Genomic DNA, 11,311 nt, shown 5'->3' on the forward strand with positions numbered 1-11,311 from the left:
GAGGATTGTTTGAGCCTGGGAGGTCAAGGCTGCAGTGAGCTATGATCACACCACTCCATCCTGGTTGACAGAGCAAGATCCTGTAAGTAAGTAAGTAAAATAAATAAATATAGCAAGCTGGTTTGGAGTCAGGAAAATTAATAGTTGTGTTAAGGAAAGAAAAGGAAAAGAAAAGAAAGCTGGTAGGGAGTCAAGAATAGTTGTGTTATCTTTGTATCTTTTTAGAGCCTTGTCTATATTAGACTCTAAAAATGTTTCTTGAATAAAAGGAGATATCAGTCTGGGCTAAACTGACAGTAGAAGACTTCCAAGATGAGGTAAAACTGAAATAAGTAGAATTTTGAACTGTAGCTAGGATTTTGTTGGAATAGAGAAGAAAATGCATTCAGGTGGGGTACCATTGTGAAAATAGAAGTAGACCAGAGTGGAGGACTTTAGAGAGTACTGTTAAGTCAGGTTACAAGGAACAACAGGTAGAGGAAGATAAGATTACACAGGTTCCCAGGGGAGAGATTTTCCAGAACCTTGAAATTTATCCACAGGAGGGTGGACTCTTTCCTGAGGATCCTGGGAAACTATTGAAGATTTTGTTGTTTTTTGTTTGTTTTTCTTGAGACAGGGTCTTGCTTTGTTGCCCAGATGGGAGTGCAATAGCATGATCATAGCTCACTGCAGCCTCCAACTTCTGGGCTCAAGTGATCCTCCTGCCGCAGCCTCCCAAGTTACTAGGATTACAGGCACATGCCACCCCACCCAGCCCATTGAAGGTTCTTGAGCATTGCTGTGACTGGATGAAAACAAAATCTAATTTTATTTTAACAAGAGTAGAAGATATGAGTAGATAGAGACCCAGAGAGATCAGGCGGGAAACTGTTGTGACAGTCTAGATGTGTGGGTGGTAACAGTTTGGACTAAGATAGTGGCAATGGGAAGGAGAGGAAGGATGGCAGAGGGATAGGATAGAAATATTTCAAAAGGAAAATCACAGGACTTGGGAACTAATTAAGTATGAGAGAGATGAAAACAAAGGGTGAAATCAGAGGTTATTACAGTATTTTTTTCGAGACGGAGTCTCTCTCTGTTGCCCAGGTTGGAGTGCAATGGCAGGATCTCGGCTCACTGCAACTTCTGCCTTCCGGGTTCAAGCATTTCTTCCAGCTTCAGCCTCCCGAGTAGCTGGGATTGCAGGTTCCTGCCACCAGGCCCGGCTAATTTTTGCATTTTTAGTTTAGTTTAGTTCAGTTTAGTTTGAGACGGAGTCTTGCTCTGTCGCCCAGGCTGGAGTGCAATGGCGTGATCTCACTGCAACCTCTGCCTCCTGGATTCAAGCGATTCTCCTGCCTCAGCCTCCCGAGTAACTGGGATTACACGTGCGTGCCACCATGCCCAGCTAATTTTTGTATTTTTAGTAGAGATGGAGTTTCACCATGTTGGTCAGGCTGATCTTGAACTTCTGACCTCCTGATCCGCCTGCCACATCCCAGAGTGCTGGGATTACAGGCATGAGCCACCACGCCAGGACAATTTTTGTATTTTTGTAGTATTACCGTATTTTTAATTGGAGAGCAGAAGTGCCATTGTCAATAACTGAATTTAGAAGTGGGAATTGCATTAAGATATATTAATGTATTTTAAGGGATAGTGAGAATTTCTAAGTAAAAATAGTGGCTAACCAATTATATCATGACTTTGGAAGTTTTCAGAACTGAATATACAGATTTGAGAATCTTCCTCTTAGAGACTGTGGTTGAAGAGGTAAGAATAGATCATTCTCCCAGAAATGGAAGGAAAAAATAAGAGGTAGTTCTCATTACCAAGCATGGAAGAGATCTGTGGAGTGTTGGAGAACAGCAGAGAAGGAGGCCTAGACAGAAGTACCCACATTCTTTTATTCTCTTGTTCTTATCTGGAACCTGGAGTAAAATTATCCCTGTCCCTTACCTCACAGAATGTTGTAAAGCTAATTACCTTTGAGAATTAGGGCAGCCATGAGTGAAGTGGCTCTTTAGACTAGATATTATTTATTTTTATTTATTTATTTATTTATTTTTGAGATGGAGTCTCACTCTGTCACCTAGACTGGAGTGCAGTGGCGCAATCTTGGCTCACTGCAACCTTTGCCTCCCAGGTTCAAGCGATTCTCCTACCTCAGCCTCCCGAGTAACTGGGACTACAGGCGTGCGCCACCACATCTGGCTAATTTTTGTATTTTTAGTAGAGATGGGGTTTCACCACTTTGGCCAGGCTGGTCTTGAACTCCTGACCTCAAGTGATCCTCCCACCTCGGCCTCCCAAAGTGCTGGGATTACAGGCGTGAGCCACCATGCCTGGTGTATATAGATATTTTTTAAGAGATGAGGTTTCAGTCTGTTGCCCAGGCTGGAGTACAGTGGTGCAATCATAGCTCACTGTAGCCTTGAACTCTTGGGTTCAAGTAATCCTCCCAACTAAGGCTCCCGAGTAGCTGGGACTACTGGTGCATGCCCCCAAGCCCTGCTAAAACTTTCTTTTCTTAATATTTCCAAATTTCAGATGATTTTTTTTTTTTTTTTTTTTGACATGTAGTTTCACTCTTGTTGTCCAGGCTAGAGTGCAATGGCGCAATCTCGGCTTACCACAACCTCCACCTCCTGGGTTCAAGTGATTCTCCTGCCTCAGCTTCCGAGTAGCTGAGATTACAGGCATGTGCCAGCACGGCCCAGCTGATTTTGTAGTTTTAATAGAGATGGGGTTTCTCCATGTTGGTCAGGTTGGTCTCAAACTCCCGACCTCAGGTGATCTGCCTGCCTCAGCCTCCCACAGTGTTGTGATTATAGGTGTGAAGCCACTGCGCCCGGAGACATTTTTTAATTAAAAAATTTTTTTGCTGTTTTCATTTTGTACATTGGAGAAAGACTTTTTTTTTTTTTTGTTTTCTTTTTAACCATTGAGGAAAATTTTTTTTTTTTTTTTTTTTTTTTGAGACAGAGTCTCCTTCTGTCACCCAGGCTGGAGTGCAATGGCACGATCTTGGCTCGCTGCAACCTCCGCCTCCCGGGTTCAGGCAATTCTCCTGCCTCAACCTCCTGAGTAGCTGGGACTACAGGCACATGCCACCATGCCCGGCTAATTTTTGGACTTTTAGTAGAGACGGGGTTTCACCATGTTGGCCAGGATGGTGTTGATCTCCTGACCTAATGATCTACCTGCCTTGGCCTCCCAAAGTGCTGGGATTACAGGCGTGAGCCACCATGCCCGGCCCCTGAAGCGGTATCTTAATGTGCTTTTTAATGTCTATTTTTGTTCACATTATATCCTTAGGTCTTGGAGTAGGGCCTGGCATATAGTAGGCACTCAATGAAAATTGTGGTAGTAAAAAAGGATTTATATATTTTGACAGATGACAACTTTAAAGTGGCTCAATTAGAAAGGCTTACCCTAAATTAATTTTTTGGCTATTTATGGAGGGAGATTGAGTCAGATCAAGAGCCAGTCTCAAAGATTTATGGTAGTAAGTTGTATAAGCAAGGAAAGATCCCGGATTTCTGTCACTGAGACATTTCTACTTCTGCTGTGATACTTTACAGGTGATGAGTATGTGCTTCTGTAATTCATTTGATAAAATCTGTAAATGCCTTCTTTGTTCTAGGCACTGTACTGAACACGGGATATTAATTGAACAAGACAGATGTGCATCTTGCCCTCACGGAGCTTATGGTTTAGTGGGGGTTTCAGACAAGTAAACAGGCAGTTAACAGTACTGCATGACAGATGCTATGAAGGGGAAAGTGCAGATTGATGTGAACATGTAGAAGGAGCATCTAATACTAACATACAAGCTGAGTCCTGAGGAAATAGCTGACTTGGCCAGGCAGTTGGAGCAGCATCAACAAATGCACAGAGATTAGACAAACCCTGGCAAATCGGGAAACTAATATTCTATAGGCTAGGGAAAGGAGGTCAAGAGGATAAGTAGCGGCCGAATCTCACAAGGCCTTATAAGCCGTTTTAGGGAGTTTAAAATCTATCCTGCAGGATGAGGAATCCTTGAAGCAAAGAAGTGACATGATCAGGCCTGGCACAGTGGCTCACTCCTGTAATGCCAACACTTTGGGAGGCTGAGGCGGGCGGATCACCAGGTCAGGAGAACGAGACCATTCTGGCGAACATGGTGAAACCCCATCTCTACTAAAAATACAATAATTAACTGGGCATTGTGGCACGTGCCTGTAGTCCTGTAGTCCTAGCTACTCAGGAGACGGAGGCAGGAGAATAGCTTGAACCCGGGAGCCAGCGGTTACAGTGAGGCGAGATTGCGCCACTGCACTCCAGCCTGGTGACAAAGCGAGACTCCATCTCAAAAAAAAAAAAAAAAAAAGTGACACGATCACGCATCTGATTTTAAAATAGTTCTGACTTCATTGTGGAGACTGAATTGGAGAGCACGAATGTGAATTCAGGGAGACCAACTGATAGACTTGTGTATTACTTTTGTGAGACAGCTGAGGAGACCTGAACTAGGAAGAGCAGTAGATAGGTTAAAGGAGTGTGGGGAGGGAGAAAAATGCCCTTGGTTTCTGGCTTGATTTATGGAGTAAGTGGTGGTTCCATTCACTGTAATAGCAGATTGTTGAGAACCAGTAGGTTTGGGGGAGAAGAAGATGTGTTTAGTTTTAGATTTGCTGAATTTAAAGGACCTGTACCTAGTTTGTGGGATTTATTGTGGACTTTCACTTCTTGTGGAAACCAGGAGAAATATCTGTTAGACATAGAAATGTTGAAATTATCAGTAGTATATGGACAGTTACTACAGCTATAAGAGTAGATGAATCTTATACAAAAATAAACTAAAAATAGATTAAAGATTTAAATGTAAGGTCTGAAACTGTAAAACTACTAGAAGAAAACATGGGAAAAGTTCTATGACATTGGATCTGGGTAATGACTTTTTGGATATGAACCCAAAAGCACAGGCAACAGAAGCAAACATAGACAATTGGGATTACATCAAACAAAAAAGTATGCATATCCAAGGAAACAATCAATAGAGAGAAGAGAGAACCCACAGAATTAGAGAAAACACTTGCAAACCATACATCTAATAAGAGGTTAATATCTGGAATATATAAGGAACTCAAATAAATCAATAGTAAGAAAACAAATAACGTGATTAAAAATTGGGCAAAGGACCAGGTGCAGTGGCTCATGCCTATAATCCCAGCACTTTGAGAGGCCAAGGTGGAAGGATAGTTTGAGTCCAGGAGTTCAAGACCAGCCCAGGCAACATGGTGAAACCCTGTGTCTTTAAAAAATAAAAATAAAAAATGGGCAAAGGAGTCTGGGTGCAATGGCTCACACCTGTAATCCCAGCATTTTGGGAGGCTGTGGCAGGCAAATCACTTGAGATGAGGAGTTCGAGACCAGCCTGGATAACCTGGTGAAACCCCGTCTCCACTAAAAATACAAAAATTAGCCAGGCATGGTGGCGTGTCCCTGTAATCCCAGCTACATAGGAGGCTGAGGTAGGAGAATTGCTTGAACCTAGGAGGCAGAGGTTGCAGTGAGCCAAGATCATGCCAGTGCACTCTAGCCTGGGTGACAGAGCAAGACTCCGTCTAAAAAAAAAAGAAAAGAAAAAAAAATCAACCTAAGTGTCCATTAAGGATGAATGCATAAAGAAAATGCGGTATGTGTACATGATGGAGCACTATTCAGCCATAAAAATAGAAGGAAATCCTGTCATTTGTGATGATGTGGATGAACCTGGAGGACGTTATGGTAAGTGGAATAAGTCACACACAGGACAAATACCGCGTGATCTCAATTACATATAGAATCTATAAAAGTGCAACTCTTAGAAGTAGAGAGTAGAATGGTAGTTACCACGGGCTAGAGTGGGGGTAGCTGGGGAGATATTGGTCAAGGGATACAAAAATTCAGTCAGAAAGAAGGAGTAAGTTCAAGAGATCTATTATACAAAATGGTAGCTAGTTAATAACAATGATTGTATTCTTGAAAATTGCTGAGAGTAAAATTTAAGTGTTCTCACCCCAAAAAAATAAGTGTGTGAGGTAATGTTAATTAGCTTGATTTAGCTAATTTTACAATGTATACATATTTCAAAACAGCATGTACATAATATGTACAATTTTAATTTATCAATTAAAATTAACAAAATGTTAAAAAATAATTCAGGCCTGGTGTGGTGGCTCACACCTACAATCCTAGTGCTTTGGAAGGCTGAGGTGGGAAGATCACTTCAGCCCAGCACTCATGATCCGCCTGGGCAACATAACCAGACCCTGTCTCTACAAAAAAAAATGTTTAGTTAGCCAGTAGTCCCAATACTGTAGGCTGTAGGACTACAGGCACGCGCTTATAGTCCTAGCTACTCAGGAGGTTGAGGTGGTAGGATTGTCTCAGGTGGTAGGCTCCTCGCTTGAGCCCAGGAGTTTGAGGCTGCAGTGAGCTTCGATTGTGCCTTTGCACTCTGGTCTGGGCAATGGAGCAAGACCCTATCTCTTTAAAAAATAATTTCTTAAAAAGAGTTGATCAGATTCAGATGGAGCAGCCAGTAGGTGGGGAGAAGCCCAAGAGTGTTGTCCCTATAACAAAGTGACAAAAGTGGCTCCCGCACCCCCCAAAAAAGAGTGTACGTGAGATTGACCAGGAAACTCAAGTTTCCTGATCAATATATATCAATATATGAAGAGAGGAAAGCCTAAGACAAGGATCCTATGTTTTAGAAACAGACAGAGAAAGAGTAGCTGCCAGGTAGATAGGAGGAGATTGGGAACATTTTAGGTCTGAGAAACCAGGAATGGAGGAATAGTTGGCATTGTTTTTATGCTAAGAAACCAAGTAAATATGGGTGGAGAGGTGGCTATTGGATGTAGGAAAAATGTAGATGACTTTGGCTAGAGAAGTTTAATGCAATGTAGGAGCAAAAGAGAAGGTTAATTATCTTGAGTGACTGGGTCAGAAAGTGAAGACTGAGTACAGATAATGTCTTCAAGAGGTTTAGCTGTGAAGGACATGAAAGGGCTGGAACTGGAGTGTGACATAGAGTTAAAGGAAAGTAAAATTTCAATAAGTTCTTTTCCTTTCTTTCTTTTCTTTTCTTTTCTTTTTTTTTTTTTCTTTTTTTTTTTGAGACAGGGTCTCACTCTGTTACACAAGCTGGTCTCAAACTCCTGGCCTCAAGTGATCCTCCTGCCTTGGCCTCCCAAGGTACTAGGTTTACAGGCATGAGCCACCACTCCCAGCCTCATTAAGTTCTTTTGGTTTTTCTTACACGAATGTGATTTGCCTTTTTAGTATTATGTCTGTTTTCTTAGCTTCATTTTATTTTGAGGTGGTGGATGGAGCAAGAATTGAAAACATGTAACTATATTTGCATTGTATAATTAATCCTTTGCATGTGGTAAGGAAATAGCTTTACTATCTTAATTAGCTAGATTTTCTCAGTATAATTTTTGAGAGGTTCTGGATAATGAAATCTCAATGTATTTTGTATTCTGTTTGTTTTTAGATCATTCATCGCGATATAAAACCTGAGAATATTTTAGTATCCCAGTCAGGAATTACTAAGCTCTGTGATTTTGGTTTTGCACGAACACTAGCAGCTCCTGGGGACATTTATACGGACTATGTGGCCACACGCTGGTATAGAGCTCCAGAATTAGTATTGAAAGATACTTCTTATGGAAAGTATGTATATTTTGGAATCCTGTCAGCCTTTCTTAGGTATCTTTCTTTTTTTTGTTTTTTGAGACAGAGTGTTGCTCTGTCGCCCAGGCCAGAGCGCAGTGGTGCAATCTCAGCTCACTGCAACCTCCGCCTCCCAGGTTCAAGCAATTCTCCTATTTCAGCCTCCCGAGTAGCTGGGACTACAGGTGCACGCCACCACTCCTGGCTAATTTTTGTATTTTTAGTAGAGACGGGGTTTCACAATATTGGTCAGGCTGGTTTCGAACTCCTGACCTCAGGTGATCTACCCGCCTCCGCCTCCCAAAGTGCTAGGATTACAGGTGTGAGTCACCGTGCCTAGCCTCCTAGGTATCTCTTTGATCCCTTGGTATATTCTTGTATATCTGTCATCCCTAATACTGACACACTCTGCCCTCTGCATCTAGGTTGGGGCTAAGAAGAGGGACACCTTTAAAGGTAACATAACAGATTCTTTAGGTACCTGCATTGCTGGCTACTGCTACTGCTGCGCTCTCTCAGCTTTCACAGGTTGAATGGACACAGCCCCAGAAGACCTATGCAGACATCCCTCAGAGTGTATCTATATTTGCTTTAAGCTGTGCCATGCCCTCAGCAGAGTTCCCTCTTCTGTTTATCTTTAGCCTCTACATTCTGCAAATATTTGAAATCATTTATCTTACTCTGCCAGTGTTGCAGTAGGAACTGCCGAGTTTCCCATTTCCTTGAAAAATGGTACCCTCTTTGTGAATACTGGCAAATAATTTTAAATTGTACTGTTTTAGGTGCAAAAATTAGCCAGGTGTGGTGGCGTGTGCCTGTAGTCCCAGCTACTTGGGAGGCTGAAATAGGAGAATTGCCTCAAAAGTAGCATGATCTTGGTCTAACATAAAACAGCAGCCTAAAATATAAATAATCAATTTTGAACATAAAGAGATAAAAGTATGTAATTTAATACCTGATTTAATAGAATACATGGAGGAGAATAATTCTCATGTGCTTTTCCTAGAAATTATTATTCTGTTATAATAATATGTAATATTAATGAGTACTTACTTTTTGCCAGGAACTGTTCTAAATGCTTTATATACATCAAATAATTTAATCTTTACAACAACCCTGTGATGAAGTTGCTACTATTAGCATTCTCATTTTAAATAGTAGAACACTAAGGCACAGAGGTAAAGTAATTTGCCTGAAATCACATAGCTGCTTAATAGCAGAACTGAACCAGGATTCTAACCCAGGTGGTCTGGATTCACAGTCCATTCCCCTGGGTACCTTTTCAACTGTACCTACCGTTGATGCCCTGTACAGACTGTCTCTGTACCTCAGTTACTTCATCTATAAAATGGAAATAATAATAGGACTCACTTCGTAGGTTTGTGGTGAGGAGTAAATGATTTGATATATGCTCAATAAATATTATCTACTCTTACTCAAAGTCCTCAAAAATTTTTTCTTCATTTCTTTTTTGCCTCTGGGCATAATGTAGCCTGCGTAAGATCTCTCTGTCTCAGTTTTACCCTCTTTTCATGATGTAGCTTAAATTCCTTTTCTGATATACTCCCTAGCCCCCCAATCCTATTCTACATCTTTTAGTACATTATCTGTAAATTTTGTGTCAGTTAATATTTAACATGGGCTAGTTCTTTCTCTAGCTCTTTTTTTTAACCTCTCACTAAAAGTTAAGTTCCTTGAGGATAGGCATAATCTCTTATACATAACCAAACTTGGTGCCTGGCCCACAGTAAGATTGGATTCTAGGAGACTTCACATTACATTTGAAACAAATTTGCTAGTGAGTCTGTTTTGATAACTTTTTTATTGTAAAAGAAAACACAGACACAGAATATCTCACATAACAAATGGATAGCTCCACCACCAGATCAAAAAATAGGATTTTGCCCGCCACCCCAGAAAACCCTTTGTGTGCCCTACTGCAGTTGTAACATGCTCCTTTCCCAACAAAGCAACCACGATACTGATTTTTATTGCAATCATTTCCTTGCATTTTTTAAAATAATAGAGATAGGTCTCGCTGTGTTGCTCAGGCTTGTCTCAAACTCCTGCCTTCAAGTGGTCCTCTTGCCTCAGCGTCCCAAAGTACTGTGATTACAGGTGTGAGCCACCAGGCCTGCCCATTTCCTTGCATTTTAAAGATAGTTTTATCACCCAAATGCGCATCCATTTAGTTTAGGCTTTTTTGAGATATGATTCATATATCATACAAGTCACCCATTTAAAATGTACAATTAGGTGGTTTACAGTATATTCACAGAGTTGTACAACCATAACCATGGTAATTTTAGAACATATTTATCACCCCAAAACGAAACCCTGTACCCATTTTAACTCTGTATTTCCTCCCAACCCTTCCAGGCCTAGATAAACTCCTATCTGCTTTCATTCTCTATGGATTTGCCTATTCTGGACATTTCATATAAGTAGAATTATATAATATATGGTCCTTTGGGACTAGCTCTTTTCACTTAACATAGCATGTATTAGTACTTCATTTCTTTTTTAAAATTGTTTTTTTTTTTTTTTTTTTTTTTTTTTTTGTTGAGGCGGAGTCTCGCTCTGTCGCCAGGACTGGAGTGCAGTGGCCAGATCTCAGCTCACTGCAAGCTCTGCCTCCCGGGTTTACGCCATTCTCCTGCCTCAGCCTCCCAAGTAGCTGGGACTACAGGCGCCCGCCACCTCGCCCAGCTAGTTTTGTATTTTAGTAGAGACGGGGTTTCACCATGTTAGCCAGGATGGTTTCGATCTCCTGACCTCGTGATCCACCCGTCTCGGCCTCCCAAAGTGCTGGGATTACAGGCTTGAGCCACCGCGCCCGGCCTTAAAATTGTTTTTAACAGAGATGGGGTTTTGCCATTTGGTCTCGAACTCCTGACCTCAAGTGATCTGCTCACCTCGGCCTCCCAAAATGCTGGGATTACAGGCCTGAGCCACTGTGCCCAGCCAGCACTTTATTTCTTTTTTCTTTTTTTAGAGAAGGAGTCTCGCTCCATCGCCCAGGCTGGAGTGCAGTGGCGCGATCTCGGCTCACTGCAACCTCCGCCTCCTGGGTTCACACCATTCTCCTGCCTCAGCCTCCCAAGTAGCTGGGACTACAGGTGCCCGCCACCACGCCTGGCTAACTTTTTGTATTTTTAGTGGAGACGGGGTTTCACCGTGTTAGCCAGGATGGTCTTCATCTCCTGACTTTGTGACCTGCCCGCCTTGGCCTCCCAAAGTGCTGGTATTACAGGCATGAGCCACTGCGCCCAGCCCACTTTATTTATTTTGATGGCTGAATAATATTCCACTGAATGGTTAGAGCTCTTTTTATTTACCCATTCATCAGTTGATGGACATTTGGGTTGTTTTTACTTTTTAGCTATTATGGGTAATGCTGCTATGAGCGTTTGTGTACTTGTTTTTGTATGGACATATGTTTTCTTTTTTTTATTATTATACTTTAAGTTCTAGGGTACACGTGCACAACATGCAGGTTTGTTACATATGTATACTTGTGCCATGTTGGTGTGCTGCGCCCATCAACTCGTCATTTACATCAGGTATAACTCCCAGTGCCATCCCTCCCCCCTCCCTCCTCCCCATAATAGGCCCCGGTGTG

The 11,311-nt window shown here is 41.8% G+C and overlaps 1 protein-coding gene across 1 annotated transcript in view; it reads left to right on the top strand.

Moving 5' to 3' along the window:
* CDKL3 (cyclin dependent kinase like 3) overlaps nucleotides 1–11,311 on the top strand; it is a 52,852-nt gene that overhangs the window by 7,832 nt on the left and 33,709 nt on the right. The window contains 1 exon segment of the mRNA XM_017871976.1: nucleotides 7,511–7,689. Coding sequence (XP_017727465.1) covers nucleotides 7,511–7,689 — 179 coding nt within the window.

The sequence above is a fragment of the Rhinopithecus bieti genome, unplaced genomic scaffold (assembly GCF_001698545.2).
Source record: "Rhinopithecus bieti isolate Rb0 unplaced genomic scaffold, ASM169854v2 scaffold_5889, whole genome shotgun sequence".
Lineage (NCBI taxonomy): Eukaryota > Metazoa > Chordata > Mammalia > Primates > Cercopithecidae > Rhinopithecus > Rhinopithecus bieti.